Source organism: Gymnoscopelus braueri (genome assembly GCF_963280865.1).
Source record: "Gymnoscopelus braueri genome assembly, chromosome: 2".
In the NCBI taxonomy this organism is placed as follows: Eukaryota; Metazoa; Chordata; class Actinopteri; order Myctophiformes; family Myctophidae; genus Gymnoscopelus; species Gymnoscopelus braueri.
In genome coordinates, this window is record NC_137604.1 from 49,818,409 (window position 1) to 49,843,801 (window position 25,393).

The 25,393-nt window shown below is 41.8% G+C and overlaps 1 protein-coding gene across 1 annotated transcript; it reads left to right on the forward strand.

The window, feature by feature from the left end:
• Positions 1-525: 525 nt before the first annotated feature.
• evi5l (ecotropic viral integration site 5 like) lies at positions 526-25,101 on the forward strand (the record flags this gene model as incomplete). Its single annotated transcript, XM_080414123.1, has 19 exons — positions 526-770; positions 3,268-3,457; positions 5,334-5,558; positions 5,960-6,034; positions 6,272-6,397; positions 7,770-7,913; positions 8,462-8,551; positions 11,511-11,608; positions 11,966-12,026; positions 12,186-12,239; positions 12,969-13,001; positions 15,193-15,333; positions 18,348-18,464; positions 19,030-19,170; positions 20,218-20,394; positions 21,081-21,227; positions 21,547-21,642; positions 22,221-22,316; positions 24,766-25,101. The coding sequence occupies 19 exons, from the start codon at positions 526-528 to the stop codon at positions 25,099-25,101; spliced, it is 2,592 nt and encodes an 863-aa protein (XP_080270249.1).
• Between the last annotated feature and the right edge of the window lie 292 nt (positions 25,102-25,393).

A 25,393-nucleotide genomic window follows, 5' to 3' on the forward strand; every position in this document is an offset into this window, starting at 1 on the left:
TAGCCGACATGTCCTGAGTAGGCCGAACGTTGAAGAGTTGGAACGGAGTTTGTAGCTAAAAGTATGAAGGACTAGTTAGGGGCCAAAAAACGGTGTTGACAATAACAGTAGTGTGATCGCTTTAGCGATCCCACAATTAAGTGCTGCACAATCCTTTTTGTTAAGTGTACATCTTACATCTGTATTTCTATGAGGCATTTTTCACATCACTAAGAATTATAAACGAACAAAACTTCCACCAGCCTAAATGATCATTTATTTGTTGCCGTACGGTGTCATTTGTTGCCATACGGTATTGCTTGAATAACTAGATTTGAGTCAATCTAATTCTCTTCATCAACTTTTATCTCTGTGACAGGTTTGAGGATCTCTAATCCGGTTGGCTCCGAGGCCAGCACGGCGGCCTGCTAATCAAAGCCACAGCCAGCCTCACTAAGGGGGTGGCGGGCTACAGGAGACCCCCCTGCAAACCTCCCATCACACCGCTAGTGCTTCGCGCCTCCCTCCACCAGCGACCGCGTCGCTATGTCTACACCGAGCGCCAGTCCAGAAAGAGAGGGTTCTATCGGGGCTCCCACTCAGTTGAGCTGCCCCTCCTCATCGTCCCCCGGCATGGACCAAGACCCCCCTTCGATTGGTAGCCCCGTGCTCAGCCCGGACTCATCTTCCCACGATGCACTGCTCTCGGCACCTGCGGCCTCCCCGGCAGACTCGGAGAACCTGAGTCCGGATGAGCTGGAGCTGCTAGCCAAACTGGAGGAGCAGAACAGGTGAGAGGGGTCCCGCTGTTGTGGGGTGGCTCAGGCTCGGGTGAGGATTCTGTTCTGTTTACACAATGGCACCAATGAAAATGCCAGGTTGAATGAAATACCACAATAGTAGACTAGTGCTCAGAGACTAGTTGTCTAAAAAACAGGTAAAATTGTGTTATTAGGCAGCACAATAGCGATAGGCAAAAGATTTCTTCTGAAAATGCTTCCCCATCAGACAGGGATGTGACCCAAATAATATAGAAAGAATAGTAAGAAATGTAAAATACCCTACATATTTTAACCCACGGCAGTCGAAGCAATTAATTGCTTAAAAGTTGGACAAAGAAGTCCAGAGAAAGTCAAATAGACCTTGACATTATCTAAGTAGCTTTGTAGCGGAGGCAAAACATTGTGGCATACATAGCAACCATTAACTATGTCCTTCATTTAATTACCGGCCATACACAGAGCACCCAGTGTACAATCATGAAAGAGAGCCTCTCATGCCATCTGCAGGCAGAGCGTGACCTTTTCGTGTACTTCTGCACCTGATTAAGAAGCATAAAATACATTGAAATGAAAAGCGTGTCTAATCAGTCTAATCAGTCTTTTAAATTAGTAGACAGAAGCCAATGCAATAAAACATTGGTGAATATATCTATGATCACAATACATCTGACTCACACATAAGAATTTACTATACACATATTTTAGCTAGTCACAGTTTCCTAAAACCATAACCTACAAACCCATTTCCTTTTTGGAACCCAGTGTATTAAGTGGAAATACAGGCCATGGTTCTCCAGGATCCTAGTCTATAAGAGTGTCTGTGCACACTGCCAGTATGCCAAATAAATATTTTACTTAAATTTCATCTAATTATTGGCTCAGGAATACGACAAAAACTAAATTCTCCATGAATTCAAGGCGTGTAATTATAGATAGAAAATACGTATTTTTTGGGGTGAACTACTCCTTTAAACCAAACACAGGATGTATGGTTTGTTAACTGCAACAGTTAACAAACAAATTAATTCGATTGATTATTATATATATATTTGATTACAGCCACTTTGCTCTGTGGAAAAAAGTAATAGATAGAGTAATTGCTAAGAAAATAATCGATAGTTGCATCCCTGTCTGGCGAATTGCTTGGTGTTTATAAGGACAGAGAGAGAGAAGAGGAAAAGGCCATTTGAGGGTCCATCTGTTATTATGTGGGATAGACATACACACAGACACATTTATTATCAGTTAAGATTGTTAGAGTGTGCGGGCTTGTGAGTGTGCATGAAGGCTTGTAGACTACAATTGTGGAAGAATTTTAAATTATATTTTGCTGTGTCATTTAGAGAGGTTAAAAGAATTAGCTTCTGGCATTAAAAATGAGTCAGTAATGAAGATACAGTATGTAGGAGCAGTTGAGTATGCAGGCTCAATTTAATTCTTTTACATTTTTAAGCAAATTTTTTTTAATGAGAGGAAAATAAACAGGCTGAAATGTACATGGCTGGCCTGTGTATATACACTTAATACATTGGGTCCTAAAAAGGAAATGGATTTGTATGGTTTCAATGCGTAGTAAATTCTCATGTGAGGTCCAGATGCAGTAAACAGGTGTCAGCGGTCTAGACTGTGGGTGACACAGGTGCAAGGACAGAACTCACACAGAGCTGCACCATCAGCCAGGATATGTGTGAGTGTGATCCAAGAAGTGGTTCCACATTTTAGTCAGAGGAGGTGGGCCAAAAGAGAAAAAAAGACATTTTACACCATTACAAGTAGTATGAATAGGATTTAAAACATGTGGACTTTGGGTAACGTGCTCTTTCAAGAAGCATGCTACGTAGCATGCTACTTATTTGTCACTCACTCAAGTATTTATTATTGTACCTACTGTAACCTACCTACTGAACCCAACTGGTGTGAAGTCAATCTGAACAAAATTTCAACATTAATTGGTGAAATGAGGAATGGGTTCACTGCCCCATCAGACACCCACATTAGAAACAGTAGGCAGATGATTAGATACATATTTAGTATCTGTAACATCTGAGGCAATTGGTGAAAAGTAGTTAAGTATTTGTGACAGACATACTTATAAATTGACCAGCTAACCACTGGGGCAGCAGTGGCTCAGGGGTAGAGTGGCCGGTAGAGCTGCCGGATGGCTAGAGTTAGTGTTGAAGTGTCCTTGAGCAAGACATTGAACCCCTAATTGCTCCCAATGAGCAGGTTGGTGCCTTGCATGGTTTCAACCGTCATCGGTGTATGAATGTGTGTGTGAATGGGTGAATGTAATGCACAATCTATGTAAAGTGCTTTGGATAAAAGCGCTATATAAATGCATCATTTAACCACAGACTTATGTTACAGACCAGCCCAGACTTTCTCTGGCAAAACCGGGACATGCTGACCTGTGATTGGTCCCTCTCTAGATTGGAGGACATAAAGGCACGTTAGACTACAGTGGGACATTGCCTCTTATATAGGTTGTTATCTCCTCCTCACTCAGGTTGCTGGAGGCGGACTCCAAGTCCCTGCGCTCGATGAGCGGCTCGCGGCGAAACAGCAGCGGCTCTCTGGTGTCCAGCTCCTCGGCCTCCTCCAACCTGTCCCACCTGGAGGAGGACACCTGGATCCTCTGGGGACGCATCGTCAACGAGTGGGAGGAGTGGAGACGCAAGAAGGACAAGCTGCTCAAGGTGAGTGTGACAGAACGGGGGTTAGATTAGATTACTGGTGTTGGATTGAGGGGAAACGTGCTTAATGTGACGATAGGAGGGATTATTGACAGAGCCATTCATCATGAGACCAACCTATCAATACTTCATTCAGCCCTTTCTTATTTCTTCCTTACTCGACAGCAGTGTTGCCAGATGGGAAATGTTGAAATGTCGTACCGGAGGCTTAAGATTATCGTATTTGAAAGAAAATCATGGTACACAGCCAAAAAAGAGAAATCACACGTGTAAATATGTAATAAAAGGCACTTTCCCAGCCTCGCGTGGCCAGACAATATCACACGACACACTGCGTGGATATTAGTCTGGTCCCTATCAACGATAGATTTTTTTCCAAGGGGCGGTTACAAAAAGATCCAAACGCACTTCCTTGTACGAACCAATCAGAGCAGTGCTTCCTTGTACGTCATTGCTCCAAATAAGGTGATAAGCCCGCCCACATTTGGATACTGGGCACTGATATGTCCCTCACGACTTCGGAGGGAGAGAAATGAAATCTCTATTGAGGGGGGCCAGACCTAATCTGCCGAGGGCTAAAGTGAGATGCAATTTTGCAAAGGCATGATTCGTCTGGAACCAGGCTAGCACTTTCCTGGACCTTATTCAAATAAAAGCCTGAAACTGGACTGGAAAGACGCGACCGGTGTTTTTAATGCCTCCAAGTACAGATCTAGGGTCAGATTTACTGATTTCCTGACTTATTTTGAAAAGCCAAATCTGATCCCGAATTAGCAGCCAGGGAATTTAGTAAATTCACACACTTAATTGTGATCGTACATTTGGGCATTTTGGGAATTATTGATCGTACATCGTACAGAGGGTAAAATTATCGTACAAGTACATCTGGCAACACTGCTCGACAGGGCCCTGTGAAAAGTGATCTGGTCTGGGCCGCTGGTGTAGCGCCCAGGCATTACCTGGCGTGTCGCGGGTTCGAGTCCCGATCCCGATGGCTTTTGCTGCATGTCGCTCCCCATCTCTCTCCCCATTTCCTGTCAGCCTACTGTCCTATCAATAAAAGCATAAAAGACCAAAAAAAGATTTTTTTTTTAATGAAAAAAGTGATGGTAAAGAAAGGAGAGTATTTCTATTTGGACAGTACATGTGAAATAGAGATTGTTTCCAGACATTGTTCTTTTAGCACACTGCTGTGCAGAGGTTTGGATGTCTCTGTGTGACCACCAGCTACACTGAGGGGTTACTATCTGCATTGGACAAAGTATTACCTGGCTGGTCTGGTACCAAAAGGAAGTACAGTCGAGTTGAGTTGAGCTGGTGCAATGCAGTGGAAAAGCACCTATAGTGATACGTTTTCGCTCAGTCAAAGGAGAATCCCTCCTTAGCCAAGAGGAGATATTAGGCTTCTGGTCTTCAGGCAGGACTACTCTGCTACACCTGCGAACTCGACCGGACAAATCTGCAAACAGAAAAACAGAATATAGTTTGAATTTAGAATTGATTTAGCAAAGTAATGTTAGTTCTTGATAAAACAAGCAAAGCAAGGCAATAACAAAATAATATTGTTTCTATATTTAGAAATGTACCAGCTGCCAGCCTCTATTAAATAGAGGCTGGTAGCTTGTACATTTCTAAATATAGAATTATTATTTATTTCATTGATTCATTATTTATTTCAGAATTGCAATGATTTCCACCCACTGTTTTACTTTCTTTAGGAGCCGATCACAAGGGCTATTGTTCACCATAGAACCAATATTTATCAATTGATTATCGGTAAATTTGCTCTCTCTCTCCTTCATCCTTTCATCTTCCATCCCCTCTCTCTCTCTCTCTCTCTCTCTCTCTCTCTCTCTCTCTCTCTCTCTCTCTCTCCCAGGAGTTGATTAGGAAGGGGATTCCCCACCATTTCCGGGCCATAGTGTGGCAGCTGCTGGGCAACGCCACGGACATGCCGGTGAAGAATCAGTACTCAGAGCTGCTGAAGATGTCGTCCCCCTGTGAGAAGCTCATCCGCAGGGACATAGCCCGCACATACCCAGAGCATGAGTTCTTTAAAGGTCAAGACAGCCTTGGCCAGGAAGTGCTGTTTAATGTCATGAAGGTGAGAAAGTAGGACCTTGAATGTAGAATATTCATCCTTGAGCTTCAGTCTTGGTTGAAACGTTTTCTGAAAAGTCAAAAGACTGCCTAGTGAATTAAATGTGTGTGTGCATGTGTGCTTGCATGCATACGTGCGTGTGTTGGGGCAATTTTAAGGAGTAGACTGAATTCAATTGTTTATGAATTGAATACCAAGGACCTCAATGGAAACAAGACCGCAAGGACTGTTTTTGGACGGACCTTTTAGACTAAATGTTTGAACTGTACTTGTGCTGTTTTGCCTTTATGCCTAATAAAATATTCAATAAAAAAATGCAGTAATGATTACAAATGTCACCCTTGTCGTTTCCTATTCACATGAAGTTAAACCAACCTAACGTGTTTGTGGGGGTTTTCTTTCAGGCATATTCACTGGTTGATCGGGAGGTGGGATACTGCCAAGGCAGTGCATTCATCGTCGGCCTGCTGCTAATGCAGGTAATGGTCAAATTCACTATAGGAATGATGAGGATATTTCATTGAGATGGTTTTGTATCTGGCCATGGAGACCATAATGTGGTGCGTTTAACCAGAACCAATTCCTGTATATCCTATAATACTATATAGTGTGTCTGAGTAGTGAGTCACCAACTATAACACTGTATATTTGATTGTAAAGAAAACAGAAATGCATTTACTTTACATAATGAATATACTGTCTGCCTTCCTTACCAGATGCCAGAGGAGGAGGCCTTCTGTGTGTTTGTGCGTCTGATGCAGGAGTACCGGCTAAGGGAACTATTCAAACCCAGCATGGCTGAGCTGGGCCTGTGTATTTACCAGTTTGAGTACCTACTACAGGTAAGAGACTGTGTATTTACCAGTTTGAGTACTTACTACAGGTAAGAGACTGTGCATTTACCAGTTTGAGTACTTACTACAGGTAAGAGACTGTGCATTTACCAGTTTGAGTACTTACTACAGGTAAGAGACTGCAGTATGTAGGAGGGCATTTTTTTTTAATGCAAATATTATCCACAAGGGGGCAGCAAGTATCCAGCTTCATTATCTAAACCAGTGGTTTTCAAACCTTTTCATATCAAGGTCCATAATTGTCTCCGCCAGGCCGAAAGGCATGGCGAGAGAGTATGTCCGTCCGTCAGTCCGTCCGTCCGTCCGTCCGTCCGTGTGTCCATCTGTCTGTGAACAGCTAATCTCTGGCACCGTTGGCCCGCTCACTGCCAAAGTGTACACACACACTCCCTGGATGCCAATTCAGAACCTCTGCACATGGGCCTGTTATAGCGCCACCAGGAGGCCGATTTGTGCGTTTTTTTTTTTTTATATTACTCCTACAGATTTTATCCAAACATCACGCAAATTGAATTGGCTAAGAGTGGCTTCCAAAGTTTGCAGGATTGGTTCGTTTTGAACAAAATGCCTCAAATCATCAACGCAGCATGCGATTTCCGTGAAATTGTGCACGCACATTCCCACTAGGCCGAGGAAGAAATGCCACCCTTTTCACATTGGCCTGCTATAACGCCACCAGCAGGTCTAATTTAGCAAAACACATTTTTGGAACAAAATGCCTCAAATCATGAATGCAATGTCAAATCATGAATGCAAGGCCTAAGAAGAAATGGCACCCCTTTTCACATTGGCTTATTATAGCGCCACCAGGAGGCCACAATAACCTACCTGACCTGGCGGAGACCTGTGCTCCGAGGAGCACTTTTTCTAGTTTATTCTGCATTTGAGCCACGGACCACCATTTGATGAGATTTAGCCTCTCAGACCCAAAACGTATACGTTTTTTTTTGCGTTGGATACGATTTTGTCCACAATTCCATGCTGTATTGATGTTGGTACAATAGGAGAGATAACAGGCAAACGTTTATCAAAATAACAATTCTTTAATTAAGTAATGCAGATGTTTAACAATAATTTAGCTCTTGAGAGCGTTAAATGAAACCATTTTCATTTTACACTCTCAAGAGTTAAAGATCTATCTATCTATCTAATAAGGGTCCATTTGGTTACCAACTCTCCATCATTTAGCTGGGGACCACCTGGAACCCCCTCAAGGACCACTGGTGGTCCCCGGACCACTGGTTGAGAACCACCGATCTAAACATGTGTGTGTGCCTTGGTTTTTCACATTGTGTGGCTCAGGTGTTTCTTTCTCTCACTTTATCTTCTCCCCTCCTTGTCCATCATTCCTTCCTTACAGGAGCAGCTTCCAGAGCTAAATCTCCATTTCCGCTCCCAGAGTTTCCTCACCTCCATGTACGCCTCCTCCTGGTTCCTCACCCTCTTCCTCACCTTCCTCCCAATGCCTGTTGCCACACGGATCTTTGACATCTTCATGTATGAGGTATGAGACACACACACACACACACACACACACACACACACACACACACACACACACACACACACACACACACACACACACACACACACACACACACACACACACACACACACACACACACACACACACACACACACACACACACACACACTCTTTTCTTATTTTTTTGACAGTTTTACCACTTGAAACTTCCCTATTCTTTGATGAGCGTTCGCAGAAAATAGCCGATCTACAAGCTCACAACGTGTCGCCGTGTGACACGTTGTGAGCTTGTAGATCGGCTATGTTCGGTGAAGAGATTTAATGTAGTGGGGAAAAAAACACCAGACCAAATACAGATCCATCTCAGGTCTCCGGTAGGTAGTGGCTTAGGAATTTGACAAAAACAAAAAAGAATCTCCATGAATTCAAGGCTTCATGGAGTGTGTAATAGATAGAAAATAAGTATTTTTTGCTGTGAACTACTCCTTTAAGTCTATTTTATGTGTTAGAATATGTTTTTTCTTTTTTGTAAAGTGTCATGTTGTCTGTGCATCACATCCCTATAGGGTCTAGAGATCATCTTCCGTGTTGGTATGGCCATCCTGCAGTACAACCAGACTGACCTCATCCAGTTGGATATGGAAGGCATGTCACAGGTAAACCACACCAGTTGCTGTAGCCTTGCAAAAGGTTTTGGTCATCATGGCCAAGGATTCACGGTTGTGGTCATGGCCAAGGCTTCACGCCGCGTTGTGAGCTTGTAGATCTGCTATTTTCACTACTTCTTAAACTATTTTTTTGTATTTATTTATGGAAATTATCGATTTTTTTTAGAAAATTGTTGGAATTGTTTTTAATTGATGAAAAGTTGTGATTTCTTCTTCTTCTTTCTTCTTTTTTTAATCTTTTTAAATATTATATTTTCTTTTAAATGTGGGAAAAAGGGGATATTTACTCGCGTCTCGTGACCCATAAAAAATGGTCCGTGACCCAAAGATCGGTCCCAACCCACTGTTTGGGAAACAGTGCTTTAGACTCCTTAGAAATGATCCAGAATAAACAGGCCCCCTCACTGTGTTTGTTTATGAGCAAACCCTGAGCAAGGAATTTCCCTTGAGGACTATAAAGAACATATAATCTAATCTAATCTAATCTTGCCAAAGCGTAACATATAGGGTATGAGAAGGATTGTCTATGATTGCTAAGTGTTTGGTCCTCATCCTCCTATTGGCCTCCTCTCCTCCACAATGTCCACGACGGAATCAGAACCAGCTTTCCTAATGACTAAGACAAAAAAAATAAAAGAAAGACATGCCATCTCCCGTTTACTTCCCGTATCTGCGTGAAGTAGGTGGCCGCCTTTTTAGGAGACCGGAAGCAGGTTGGAGTCTATTATTTCCAATGGAAGAGTGAACGTGAACATAGCTTCTGAACCATTCTTTAGCCCCATCGTCATTGAACTAAATATTGGACCCAATAGTCACAAGCGACACAATCTTCCCAAGATTTTCTTTCAAAAAATGGCTTTTTTCAGATAGATAAATGAGGAGAAAATCTACTTTATTATCGACCTTTCTCTGTCCCAGCAACACATTCTCGCGGGATCTAGCACCAGTAAACATAGGACGTTCGAGATCTGCCGTCGCCCACTTAGGAGACCATTTGTAGGATTTGTGTACCATTTCGCCTCTAGTGGCTCCAATTGGGATGGTGTTCATAAATGAACCATCTTTAATAAGCTTGTTCAGCTTCCTGATGTCACTATCCCCCCCCCCGCCCCAGCATACCACCACACCCAGCGATGGCCACCACTCACTGGTAGAACATGTTCAGCAGAGTCCTCCATTATCCCATTAAGACCGGGAACGCATCCGTGTCATTTTTAGATTTCTTTGGCTATTTGACTATATACAAGCTCATAGCGCGGCGAGCTTGTAGATCTGTTATTTTTGAAAAAATTAATCGTGAAAATGTGTGCAAATCTTTGAATATATATATGCATTTTTAACTAAAGCAGGAGCAAAATATTTTGAGATGGGGGGGGTCCGCAGCCAAATACATATATTTTTGGGTGGTCCGACCTCGACATGTAAAAAGTTTGAGAACCATTGATATTATAGCAACATACTTTTTTTTTGTTTAAGAAATGATTTAAAAGACATTTGTAGAATCCCCAGAAGCAAATATTTTCTTCCAGGGACCCCCAGAAGCAAATATTGGAGTTAAAAATGTTACCTGCAATGTCTTTATATCCAAAGAAATCTAAAATTACACCGATGCGTTCCCGGTCTTAATGGATTAAATAGGTACTACAGTATATGCCACACAGACTTTGAGCACCCTCCGTCTCACAACATCAGCCTTCCTGGTGTGTAGTTTCCCCAGCTCTGTCTTCCTCTCTAACCTTGCAAACTGCAAGAAACTAGCTTACCAACACTGCTTTCCTTTCGTACCATTCCTTCAGTTCACCTCTAGATGTCACCTTTGGTTTAGTTTTTGCCTCTCTAGTTATTAGTTTGATGATCTTCATCTTTGTTGATTATGTCATTGAGTTCACCTGTTTCTCTGTGTATTTTGATCTCCTAGCTTATTCAGTTCCTTGCTTAAACTTGAGCTGCATGCCTTTGCTTTTCGTGCAAACCTTGAGCCCTCAGAGCAAACGAAAGCTCGATAAACTTTTAATCATCATCGCTTCGAGGGTCACCTTGTGTGCTTTGACAAACTGGATTGCGACAGCCTTAGATGTTCCCCTGAGACTAACCACTTCCTGCTGGTCAAATCATCAGCATGCAAACAAAATGGAGCTTGTAGAAGATCGAGCATTTAGTTCAAAGTAAACACATTTATATTTGTATGATGACTTAAATATCTTTCCACTCTGCTGCACATGCAAATACGAAATCACTCACTTTGAGGGTGTGCTGTAGTGAAGCTAACCTGCATAATTTATGAATTGGAGCAACATTTTGTGATGCGAGACAAACTATATCAGGTTTTGTAGGGGGCAGCCCTGTGGGCTGAGGGGTAACCTTGCCCTTATTCTTGCCTTTAAATCCTTCAGTAAAAACTTGCAATGTTTACCTTCAAACCTGCCTCCTGCTGAGCATCTCTGTGCCTCACGTCTATTTCTTGCCATTGTCCCAAGCAAGTGTTGTTTGGAAGACCGAGGAAGATTCACTTTCAAATTCAACATTTGAAAACATATATTAAGATCTGGTAGTGATTCAAAATAAATTCTCAATTGTGTCCTAATGATTTAGATAGGTCACCCTACTTTTGGCAATGTTTTTCACTATTTGAAGAACATGACCTGTGATTTGAGGTAAATCTGATCAAAAAGATAAGGTGCAATACATATTCTGGAAGTAATTCAGTTTATCAACCAAAGATGTGGTATACTTCCAGGAAAGAAAAAGAAGAAGTATGACTGTGCATTGCACCATTTTATTTGACCTGTACAATGTTTACAAAAAGGAACAACCTTGGTTAGTAAAGTACCACTTGTTTTTTACGTGGCAGCCACCAGTCCGTACATAAAACATGAATGACATGCTTTGTCTCTCTAATCCCATCTGTGCCTCTCTTTGTGTCTATGTCTCCTCTGTGTCTCTGTAGCATTTCCAGAAGGTGATCCCCCACCAGTTCGACAGTTGCCCAGACAAGCTGATCCTTAGGGCTTACCAGATCAAATATAACCCCAAGAGGATGAAGAAGTGAGACTGTTTATTATTCAACCGACAGCTAATAAGGCTTGCTTTAGGGGAGAAAATGCTTAATGTAGCCCAATGGGACGTGATGCTATTGTACTTGTATTGATTGAGGTTTGTGGTCTTTGCTACTGTATGATACTGATGGCCATTTTGGAAACACATGCTGTTGTGATCTAGCTTCTGGGTTGATGAAACGTCTTTTTCCTTAAATTACAGTGTACTTGTCACTTTTCACTTGAAGAAATAATGAACGATTCTGTACAGCTATAGATCTTTACATTTTGTTTATTTATTTTTATATTGCAAAATACAACACTGAATTACTGTTTTATATTTACACTACTCTGCTTAATTCTCCAGGCTTGAGAAAGAATATACCACAATTAAGAACAAAGAAATGGAAGAGCAAATTGAGATCAAGGTGGGCTGCATGCAAATGTTGATGCATGTGTTTGTGCACTTTAGACAAAAGAGACATAAGTTTTACACTTTCTACCAAATGTAGAGTCTACCAAATGCATACATTGTGTGAAATGACTGACTGATGCCTAATTCTATCTCTCTCTCATTCACATTTCAGAGGTTGCGTTCAGAGAACAGGCTTCTGAAGCAGAGGATTGAGACTTTGGAGAAGGTAAGAGATGGGCATTATTTGACTCTGTATGTAAAATGCTCACATAAAACAGGTTTATGGAGGACATATTGGAATGAAACGACTAGAGTGGATACCAGAATGCTCTTCACATTAGGAACAGACCTAATCTGAAAGCTTTGTGTGTGTAGTAATTAGATCATGTCGTATTGCTGCAAGATTTGAATTGATGGAACTCATTCTGTTCAGAGTCGTTTGTGCCGAAGAGCTTGTCTGTGTGTTGTGTATGTTTGTGTGGGAATGGTTGTGCGTCTGCTAATAAATGAGCCCATTTGTAGAATACACAGCCTGCTTCTTCCGTTCTGTGTACTGAAGCACTTAAGAGTCAAAGCACTTTGTCCTATTTTTCAGCCTGATGTATGTTTTCATGCAACTTGAAATAACATATTTTCAACGAGTTGATGTTAAACGTTGGCACTTTTTCAGTTTAAAAAACATGTTTTTCTTTTGTCGCCAAAGCATAAATCAGGCTTCCCTCTCCTATTCACTTGGAAATACTTTTATCTGTCTTTTCTCTGTGATTTGATGCTCCTTGCTTTTTCACAAACTTCCAGTGGTTGTTACATACTCTCTTATTGAGTAGAACTCCCTCTCCCTTCAATTTCCTCTTTGGCTTCCTTGTGGTTCATCCTCCCCGGGGTGCCACAACCTTTCTTTCACTTTCTTCATCTGTTATTCATCTTCCTCTTCCTCTCCTTCGTGGTCTTGTAGGAGAGCGCTGCTCTGGCAGACAGACTGATACAGGTAGAGTACTGACTGATCTTCCTGTCTATTTCTCCTCTCACTCCATTATTTTCTTTTTTTTCCCCCTGCACTGCTGTTTGTCCGTCCCTCTCTCTTCTTAACAGTAACCAACAAAGTCTGCATGAGAGAATGAGTTTTGTTTTGCTTCTTTATCCTCCTTGCTCATCCTTTCCCTCTGTCATCCTTTCCTCTACCCACCACCAATCCCTGGCTGCATGATGGAAATGTGAACATGCAGTACAACGCTGCATGTACAGTACAGTACAGTAGCATGCAAAGGTTCAGAAGCTCAGCACTGAGAAATATCTCAGTTTTGAGGATGAACCCATTCAATCCAGGGAAGCATCTGTGTCATTTTAGATTTATTTGGCTATTTCTTTTAAATCGTGAAAATGTGTGCAAATCTTTGAATATGTATATATATTTTAAAGCAAACATTTGTAACTGGGGGGGGGGTCCCACATATAGAAACATAAGTTTTTTTCAGAAACCTGTTAGAAGACATTTGTAGAATCCCCAGAAGCAAGGTTTTGAGTTACAAATGTTCGCTTTAAAAATATATATTCAAACTAAAGATTTGCACAAATATTCATGATTTTAAAAAAAAGAGCAGATCTACAAGCTCATAGCACTTGGTGCCGCGCTATGAGCTTGTATATCTGCTATTTTTGAATAGACAAAGAAATAAAAATAATTACACAGATGCGTTCCAGTCTTGGGTTGAGCCATATTTATAGTTATGGAACATAACAATTGAGATTTTTGACATAACATAGCATAAAGGGCATATTATGCGTTTACATCTAGTAACTTATAACACAATGTAACTATTAACTATATGGAAATCATCCTGGTGCCTGGTTGCTCAACCGGTGCACTGACCATGCTCCTTGAGAGTTCCTGTCCTGTCTCTCAACTCTCTTATAGTATCTACATAAAGCATAAAAATACACTGATAAATAAATAAAAGGAAATCATCATACTAATTTCAACATTATTTCAAAGTTTGCCTTAAAGGAGCATACTGGCATCATGACATCATTGTCCATTCACAGCTTCTGCCATATATTGCAAATAAAGAGAGACAATTTTCCCATTAATATTCCCCTTTGGTGATAGACTATACATTTGTTTGTCATTAACAGAACTTACCTGAATAATTGAGTCAACGTTGCCTAAATATCATTCCATGGTTAACAAGCCATGGATGTTTTAATTTTGTTCATAATTCAATCTTTTCTCCAGGGACTATTTGGGGCTAACATTTTCAAATCAATCCACTGACTAAAATACATTGAAACACAACGATAACAGAAGGTAACCGCACAACAATATTTAATGTGTTGGATTACCTACCTCAAACAAGTTTCAAGTGTCTGCAAGTTGATTTTCATACTGTACTGAAATGTATGGAATCCAAAGGCTTTGTCAAAAATCTAACAAACCATTTTTACTTCACCAGCACCAACACTCTTTTCTTAAACCAGTGCAGTATGGCAGTACACTACAGTTCCAAATGTCAAGTATAGCATGAATCGTAGACCATGGGCTAAACGTGACAGATGACCAGTATGATCCTTTAAAGACCTTTTAAAACAAACAGTAACGCTAATGACACAATGCACAGAAACAAGCTCAATATATTTTTGTTACCTGAATAGTTACAGTAGCATGTTCTCCAGCCTTTAATCCATAAGGACCGGGAACGTATCTGCATCATTTAAGATTTCTTTGGCTATTCAAAAATAGCAGATATACAAGCTCATATGAGCTTGTTGATCTGCTATTTTTGAAAAATCGTGAAAATGTGTGCAAAATAATCTTTTAATATATATTTTTTAATGCGAACATTTGTAAAATATTTTTGTTCCAGAGAGCTCCAGAAGCAAAGAGTTGAGTAAAAAAAGTTGGTAAAAAAAATATATGTATTCAAAGATTTGCACAAAATGTTTATGATTTTTCAAAAATAGCAGATCTAGAAGCTCGTAGCGCAGCACTCGGTGCTGCGCTACGAGCTTGTATATCTGCTATTTTTGAATAGCCCAAAGTATAAATTAATGGTTATAGCTCAAAATCTAAAATGACACAGTATGGGTGCCCGGTCTTAATGGCTTAATGGGTCACGGTAAAAATATGATTAGTAGAGTATGAAGACTACTCTGACCCCTGTTATTGTGTGGTACTGTTCCAGGGTCAGGTGACACGGGCGCAGGAGGCTGAGGAGAACTATGTGATAAAGCGTGAGCTGGCGGTGGTCCGGCAGCAGTGCAACGCGGCCAACGAGAATCTGGAGAAAGCACAGGACACCATCCGAGAGCTGCAGGAGCACAAGGTAAATGCTGACCCACAGAAACAACACAGTGCCCCACAGTACACAATAAAATATGCTCATTTAAAGGGATAGTTCACCCAAAGAAGAAGAAGCCTAATACGTAAATTGAATACCCGACTGGATAACTAGATGATGGCCATTCATAATATTGTCACGTATGGATTTTCAGAATCTCTTATCTTTAATATTTTCACATGACTTTATAGTAGTATCATGTCTTTGCTTTGTCCAAATCATTTTGTTTTTGTTTTTGTCTCTTCTACCCAGTTTGAGCCTTTAGCCTGATAGATAGTGGTCTTCAAACCAAAGTTTGTTATTTTAAAGAACTCGCTTGAACTGTGTCTGATGGGAAGTGCTTCCTGCTATGATTCTCACAAATCACTACACCACATTGGTTTGCGAGAAAAGGGAAGGGTTTATGTTAAGACATTCATAACGTTTGGAAATGTTATTCATGAAACAGTGTGCGAGTTGTAAACAAAGTGTGTTGCTTCATGTGATTTCCGTGTTTTGTGTGAGTTCAATGAGTTCAATCTCTATCATCTGGCACTGAACTAGTGTAGATTTGTTTCATGTCTAAAGGAAAGACTATTTCATACTTTATTCTGGCAAAGAAATGTCTTAAAGTCACACTTCAGCATTGGTCCTCACTATGCTAATTATAAGATGGCACCATTTCCGTTTACTGGCTCTGTATCTCAGAGGTGGGCTGTGGAAAGTTTAGAAAACTGCCTACTTGGGATTCCAAGCTAATGGAAACTACAGCCTGTCTCTTCCTGGAAAGTTTGCTTTCTGAAATAGAAGCCGCTAGCCTGGCTCCAGCCCCTGAATTGCTAGCCTCGCATTGCTAGCCGGGGTTTTCTTGGTTGGAAATCTAACCGGCGGCCTATAGCCTCGTTCCCAGCCTTACTCATCTGCAAAGAGAAAAACCTGGTCACGACCGAATGCAGACAGTGTCTATAGGTGCGGGACTTCTCGCCGTACGTATTTCCCCCGGAAACGATCAACGACCAATCACAACACTCGTTTCATTCATGTTGAAAAAAGGCTAAATGTTCCCCGATGTTTCTATCCACATTTACCAGAAGAGCTTTGGATTTACTTTGGGAAATGTATATAATACCATCCCTCGCAGGAAATGCATAGATAAACCATATAGATGTACCATCCCACTGGGAAATGTACACATACGTATATAGATTTACTGTTTTTTTCCATTTACCATAACATATACAATGTTTTTCCTTTCACAATACATGCCACGCCACGGAAATACGCTCCCAGAGTTAAATGAACGCTCAGCTTTACTGTGTGGATGACTCACAGATACACATGAGTTCACACACCCACTGTCACTCCCAGTGTGGTTTGGTGTTGAGACTGAGATGATCTGTCAAGATTTTACACACGCAATCATATTGTATCTCACCTCGTAGGATAGTGTTTTTCCTCTTTCTAACCGACTGTCTCTATTGTTCACATTTATGAGTGAGCATTATATAAATTATATGCTTGGTTTTCATTTTCAGTTCATGAGTCACCAAAATGACACCAACTTTATCCTTATCTGCTACAGTACACAAAATCAGGGCCTTCACCACAAGCTTTCTATTGCACTGGTTTTTAAATTGTTTTATAAAGTGTGTGAATAACTAAAATACCATAAGCCATTTATACCGCTTTATTTAATTGGCAGAGCAGTTTTCTGGCAGTAGACTACTTGTGGAATGTGAGTTTTCCTATGGAGAACTGCTGCCCACAACCTAATGTAACCTGTTTTACACATCATGTCCTGCAGAAAAACATTTCTATTAAAAAAATGCCTTCTGGGAAATTGAGTAAAATTGACAGCACATTAGGGCCTAATTTTAGCTGTCAGTTACTCTGAAATAAAAAGTTCATTGGAGTTGTTGTACACTGATAATGTGTGACTGCTTGGCTTTCTATTATACTTATTTATCCAGAATATCAATGCAGCTTCTGCATTTTATTAGTTTTTGTAAGAGAAAGCAGTGAGAGACAGCCCCTACCCTCTGGAACTCTCTTCCTATGGAGATTCCTCGGGCGCCAACACTGGACTCTTTTAAGTCTGCACTGAAGAGACACTTGTGCTTTTGGCAGCTTGTGTGTTTATTTATTGATGGAAAGCGGCCTTGGGTCTCTTGAAAGGTGCCATATAAATTAAAGTTATTATTATTATTGTTATTATTATTATATGTAACACATTTGCAGTCATTAAAGGGCAAGACCACTTTGGTAGAGGTTTGGGTTGTGTAGTTACCTTGCCATGATGTAACTCCAAAGGTGGACAAGAAATCGAAAATAATTGCTCCATTGATTAGAAATTGATAATTCAAAATATGCTCTTCATTGACTTACATTGTAAGGTAAAACAGCTCTCAAAGTCACTCTTTTACGGCCATAAACGAATGCAAACAAAGTTGATTCAGACAATATAGAACATCACCAAACCCAGTACTGTTTATTTTTTTAATAAAAATGTCAACTTCCTGTTGATTTTACCATTTTTATTAAGAAGAAAACCCAGACTGGATCCACGGATCCGGATTCGGATCTTCAAATAGTAAAATCAACAGGAAGTTCAAATTTTTATTAAAAAAACAAACAGTACTGGGTTTGATGATGTTCTATATTGTCTGAATCAGCTTTGTTTGTGTTCGTTTACGTGCTAAAAGAGTGACTTTGAGAGCTGTTTTACCGTACAATGTAAGTCAATGAGGAGCATATTTTGAATTATCAATTTCTAATCAATGGAGCAATTATTTTTGATTTCTTGTCCACCTTTGGAGTTACATCATGGCAAGGTAACTACACAACCCAAACCTCTACCAAAGTGGTCTTACCCTTTAAGTAAATGATGTCAACAAGTACTGAGAAATTACGCCACACTTTGCAAGGATATGGGTGAAATATTGGTTGAATAAGCAAATTTTTAAGTCTTTTACTGTTGGTTGACAAATCCCACCATCTTACATCAATGGTGTTCCTTTCAGTACACAGATCAATTTGTGAACGATCTTCAGACGCAGCTGGAGCAGTCCAGGCTGCAGGAGGCTGAGCTGCTGGGAGCATTGAAGGAGATGCAGGACAAGGTGCTCGACCTCGAGAAGGTGAGTTCACATGAAAACATACCATCAGCAATCACATACTTAGTGCCTGCTTCACAGAACCATTACCATTACTATTGTCTGCTTTGTGTGTGTGTGCAGGTGTCCATGTGTGTGTGAGTGTTTCTGCTTGTTTTTGTTGTATTACACATCTGTAAAATAGAACATCTGCTATGTCTGGAGGAAAATAAAAAATCGTATTAGTCTTGAAAAATGTCTTACCTACAGGAGAGGCAGAGAGATGCCAAATGCACACACACACGAACAGTCGCACGCAAGCACGCACGCACACGCACACGCACACACACACACACACACACACACACACACACACACACACACACACACACACACACACACACACACACACACACACACACACACACACACACACACACACAGAGGGGGGTGCATAAATTGTACAGACTGAGAGACATAATGACTTTTGCTTATTGATAAATATGCATTTAAATATCATTTTATTAAGATATATTACTTTTGTGTGTGTGTGTGTGTGTGTGTGTGTGTGTGTGTGTGTGTGTGTGTGTGTGTGTGTGTGTACATCCAGAGGAGTAGTTGCCTGCCTGATGAGCACAACGTAGTGGCTCTGCAGGAGGAGGTCAAACAGCTGAAGCTGAGGGAACTGGAGACCCTGCAGTCCTTCAGAGAGATGCAGGACTCCATCACCGAGCTCAACCAGCGCTGGCAGGTAGCAGGCCCACACACACACACACACACACACACACACACACACACACACACACACACACACACACACACACACACACACACACACACACACACACACACACACACACACACACACACACAGTTGATGCAGTATACATGCAAACGCATGTCCACACAATGACTTGAAGCTGGCTTTTCACAGGCTACAATTACTTGGTGTCAAGATTTTGATTTCAGTCCCATTTAAACATGCCGTTTTGCTGTCTGCTCCTCACACAGTTCTTGAGGCCGTTGCTTATAGTGGCCACTAGTGGCAGAGGGGAGAATGACCGTAGAGTCTAGACCCCCCTTTTGTTCTCCCAATTTAGTTGTTATGCTTATTCACAATTCCCCCTTGTAGTGCGTGGACAGCCTCTTCTAAAAACAGAAGAAAGAAAAACCTTCACCACCAAGTTGACACTACAGTGAAAGAACTTCCACACTTTTACTGTATGTCTATATATCTATAGACTGTGCACCAGGAAATGTTTGTTTCCACATCCTCAAGACTACTCTTATTTTAGCAGTCTGTTGTCACTGCTGCTCATCAAGTAAATGATGTCAACAAGTACTGAGAAATTACTGTATGCCACACTTTGCAAGGCCGACTGGTTCGTTCATTAGGGAGGATGTAGGCGAGCACATGTCTCTCTGTACAAAACATGTGACACCGCCAGTGTGTTAAGTCCTCACGGTGTAACGCCTTTTCACCGCAAGGACGTTAACACATGCAGAGGAACGCATTCTTTTTCTCAGTTCAGACTGTAGTTACTGATGTCTGTGGTGCTTTCAATCTGCTGCCTCAGCAATACCCAGATGCTCCAGATGTGTCCTGACAGACTTATTTTCACATATTGACCATTAGTCCGACCAATAAACAATTGAGTATTCCTTTAATCAAATTTTATTTTATTGCAATAGTTTTTTTTACAAATGTTTGTTTGTTTGTTATTCTTTGTATCTCTATTTGGTACACAGATACATACATAAACATACTTCTCATACATTCCTCCTATGTTTTTTCCAGCACCACATGTCCCGGGGTGGGGGCACCGGTGGTGGTGGGGGCCATTGGAAGGAATCCCCTAAGAAGAATGCTATGAATGAGTTGCAGGACAAACTGATGACCATGAGACTGAGAGAGGCTCAAGCCCAGGCTGAACTCAGAGAGGTCAAACTGAATGTCTTGCAGCTGGAAAGCCAGGTTAGTGATGACTGTCATTCCCTTGACTTTAGGGAATCAGTAAAACCCTAAAGGTCTTAACAGACGGGGAGCGGTGGAATAGCGTTGATCGCGCCGCTATCATTGTTGTTTTGTCCTCCTGCGCGGTGCGGGGAAAAGAAAAGCTCACCACAATCCAGCTCTTGCCGCCCGCGTGGGCGTGCAGAAACGAGCACGAGAATTTCACGGGCCCGCGCCCGCTCGCCTCACCGACCCTCAACTTCTCCGCGCGTCCCAAATAATCGCCCGCCTCTCATTGAAAATGAATTACATAGGCGCGTCGGCCGCTTCCCGTCTGAAATTACCTTAAGTGTTGAAGTGTAAAACCGGACGCAAATGGAGCCCTAGATGTACATCAACACTGAGGATTGTATTGTGTAGGTACAGTATGATGATAGTTGGATCAGAAAATATTAAAAAGACATCCCAAGGTCCAGTAAAATGGGTGCTATATAAAAATAAAAATGTACTTTGTAGATTAGAGCAGAAGAGAACATGAATGTGCGTGTCTTTCTGTTGTAATCAAGAAGGTAAATTACATACATACTGTACATTAAGGCCTCAGTCATCTTTTTCTTCTCTGATTTCGGTGACTTATTCCCTCTCTTTCTACACTCTCTTCCTCTCCCACGCTCCATCTCTACCCTCCCACTATTCTCGCATTCTAGAACCAGATCCATAGCAAGCTGATTGGTCGCCACGAACAGGAGCGCTCTGCCCTCCAGGACCGTATCCAGATGGTGTCCAATCAGAACAAAGGCCTACAGACCCAGCTCAGCGAGATGAAGAGGAAACAAGCAGAGTTTGACTGCAAGGTTTGGAATATATTTATTCCCTGGTCAAATCTCTTATTGACGCATGCTTGCATTACATGCTGAAAGGACACACTGTATTGGTGTCATACACAACATAACCGAGCTTATTTTCTACATAAATCAAAAAACATAAAAAAAAAAAAAAAAATTGAAAATGTTGCTAGGAAACACACTGCAAACTCACTTCCAGGTTTTAGGACTACAAACTGAAACAGACTATAAAGCTGAAATGTCCAGGAAAAACGTGGAAACATCATTTGTAATCCTGTCTCTCTCTCTGTTTCTTGTGCCCCCTTTACCTTTCTCCTCGTACATGCAGAGTAAAGAAGAAGTCATGGCGGTACGATTAAGAGAGGCTGACAGTATGGCTGCGATGGCTGAACTGAGACAGAAGATGGCCGATTTAGAAATACAGGTGTGTGCGTACATCATAGAGTTAAAAATAATAGAGATGCCACCGGAAATCCCCTCCCATCCACTTGCATTGAGTTGCTCACCCAGCGCATGGGCCGAAATCACCCCTTCTTCCGGGTTGTGAAATGTGACGGGCGGGGCCTATTTGGGGCTTCTGTGACACGTTATGCGTCACAGACGCCCACACCATGGGCAACCCTGTGCGCAAGCTTGTGCGCAAGCTCGTGAGTCGAGCCCATTGGTCGAAACCGTTTTCGCTCGTTCGTGACAGTGGCCCCAGGCCGTTTTAAGCTGCAGTACCTATGAATGACCAGCATATCCAATGTGCTTCAATGCAACCTCTGGGTTCTGGGGGCTTGGCGTACATGCATACATACATGTGCTGATGTGTGTTTGTGGGCGTGAACGAAAAACATCCGTGCACCATCTTAAAAGCTCCTAAAATACCTTATTAATTGTAGCGCAATGTTTCGACCTACAGAGGTCTTTGTCAGGTACAAACGTGATGTAGGTCGAAACGTTGTACTCCAATTAATGTGTAATTTGTGTGTGCGTGCGTGTGTGTTGTGTATCTTGCAGAAGGAAGAAGGGTTAATCAAGGGGCAGCTGAACCACTCAGATTCCAGACAGTATATCACCCAGCTCCGAGACCAGATCGCTGAACTCAAGAATGAGGTATGACACACCCACACAAGGGCACACACTTCATTACTGACCTTCAGTTTATTCCCAGTTTACAAGTAGCTGGAAAATAACAATCACATCTTACTATCTGCTGTGTCCCTGACAGAGATCAACTGGGCTGAATCAATATGGCTGATTAGTAATATCAATTATAATGGTAATTAATACTGTCAATGAACACTAATAAACAATAACAAAACATAATACTGACATGACATTTAGGGCATTTTACTGTATTCATTTGAACACACACAGTCTGAAACCGAATGTAGTGAAAGTAAAAATGTATGGCATTAAAGACGCACAAACCACACCAACAGAACTTTATGATGCCTCAAAAGCTGCATATCACTTCAGATTCATTTATCCAAGTGTGCTTCTTGTAAAGAGGGACCAAAGTTCTTGCAGCTCCAACCACTATCACACCGTTCTCACCTCTCACAAACCTGCTGTGAACTAGAGCTCTTCGACATAGTGTGAAAGTTGTTTCACACGTTGAACGCCCTTGATGCGTGCGAGTAACCACCCACAATACTCACTCATTTAGTGAGTAGCAGTGCGTGACTAGGAGTTGTGCGTGTCAAGGTAATATAATGAGGCTGCCCTGCACTTTGCCATGACCTTCCTCGCTACCGTTCACAATCATAGCAAGATTTTGTTTTTGTTTTCCACATAAATGGTATTGAAACTTGCGTGACTACAATAGAGATCAAATCACTGCAGTAGGCCTAATGTAAGTTCTGGATGACACATACCGTCAGTGTTCTGTTGACGTATAATGAAACATCTTTGTGATTTAGCTTGACTTAGCAAGGCACTGAAACAAAATAAAGAATTACTCCTAATTTATGAGTTTTCAAAATCCCTTGGGTCAATTTTTACACTCAAGCAACGCTGAGGATTTGGGTCCAACACTGATAATGTTATTGCGCAGTAAGGTTGTTGCCGAATGAACATTTCTGTGGTGTAAATACAGACAGAGAGAGGAGGAAGACAACAGCATTGTCATAGCAGTTCCATTGGTGTACCACAGAAGATCCCCCCTTCTCACCCCACCCCCACCCAACTTACTCTGTGGGTAGCCTACCCGAATGCATGATGGGATATTTATGTGCGTACCTTATTTGACATGAGTGAGTGAGGAGCATGCAAACCTACCACACCACTCAGAAAAAAAACACCTACATACGCACAGGAGGCTCAAACTGGTGGCTGTCTGTACACTCATATGAACTTTATAAACACAAAAACGTACATATACCACATATTCACCACACACGTACGTTTTCATTGGACAGAAACGATCTGGTCTGGTTGGTGAGAGACCACATGTGCTCTGATTGAGTTGTAAAAAAAGTACTTGCTGTCCTACATACTCATACTACCACCTGATGCAGAGCTAGATCACTGGGTTCCCACAGTTTTCAAGAGACATTTTCTCATCACCTGATTTTCTTATTCCATCATGGAGGCTCATGTATCAAACGTAAAACGAAATGTATCACTATGGCTAAGCTCCTATAGCTTGCAAAATGCTGTCTAAGATCCTCTGGCAGGGCCTTGAGGGACGAGGTCTATATTGAAGACAAAAGGCGATCAGGCCTTTGTCACTAGGGCTCCTAGAATTTTGGTACAGCTTGCCAAACTACCCTCTTTTATATCACTTCTTAAAACAATTTAAGAAGTGATATCACTATATTGTGTTTTTACAGCATTTTGTGTTTTGTCTTAAAAGTATTAAAATAGAATGATTATACTGTTATTATACTGCTAATTATTACTATCATTATCATTATCATTATCATTATCATTATCATTATTATGAGACACAGCTCCGTGAAAATTATGCAAATATCTCAAGGAATAGCTCTAACTTGCATTCCCTTTAAGGCCAGTCACAACACTTACAACCGCTCGAAAAACTAAACCGGGGCGTGGCCGAATCTGCCATTTCTTCTCTGGGTGAAGCAACACAGCTTTCACCATTAGAATTGCACTACGGAACATACACCTCATTACATTTTATGGGTTTATTTCGTCATAGTGCAACATATGCTGAAGTATTGTAGTGCAAATACTTCACCATATGTTGCACTATGATGAAATAAACCCGTAAAATGTCATTGCAACAACCACCGATCCGAAAACGGGACCGCCAAATATTCTAAACTTTGCGCGATTCTGCCAATAATCATATTCTTTGAGACACATCCGAGTTTTTGCCAGGCCAAACAAAGGCATCCCGTGACGTTGATTCCCTTGACGTTCATGACGTATGTGTAGGCGGAGGAATACTTTATGTATATTCTTTAATCTTATTGTTATTCTTTACACCCACTCCTCCTTTGGTGTAAACCTGTGAGGTGACAATAAATTGAAGTCGAAGGATGAGAAAAACTTGATTAATTGAGGTATGATTCCATCCCTTCTGTATATCCAGGTCCGGGAACTGCGAGGGCAGAAGCTCGGCCCCGGCGGCGTCGGTGTAACCAACGACTACCAGGACCTCCTGTGCTTGGCCAGCCCGGCCTCCGTGGAGGGGGACTACCTGAGCTCGGACGACGACCTCCTCGCCAGCCCGCTGCCGCCCAGCGCCCTGTATCCGGGCACCCTGCCCGGCCCCGGCCGTCACCCCTCGGCGGTCACCCCGCTGGACAGCGAGGGCAGCACGGACAGCGACCCGGAGGAACGGATGGTGGTACGCGGCGCGCATCAAGACCACCCACCGCAGCAGCTGTACGGCAGCATGGTCTGTGCCGAGGGCCTGGAGAACTGAACACACTGACACACGCTGGTCGACCGCTATTAGGTCTCAGTGTGTACGTATGGACTGAAAGAGAGGTTTAGAGGTGCCGGTGTTATATACAGGACTGAGCCGCTGCTTTAACCCATTCAATACGGGAACGCATCTGTGTCATTTTATTTATTTGTTTGGCTATTCAAAAATAGCAGATATACAAGCAGATATGAGCTTGCAGATCTGCTATTTTTGAAAAATCTTGAAAATTTGCGAACATTTGTGACTCCAATCTTTGCTTCGGGGGGGGGGGGGGGGGGGGGGGTCCCTG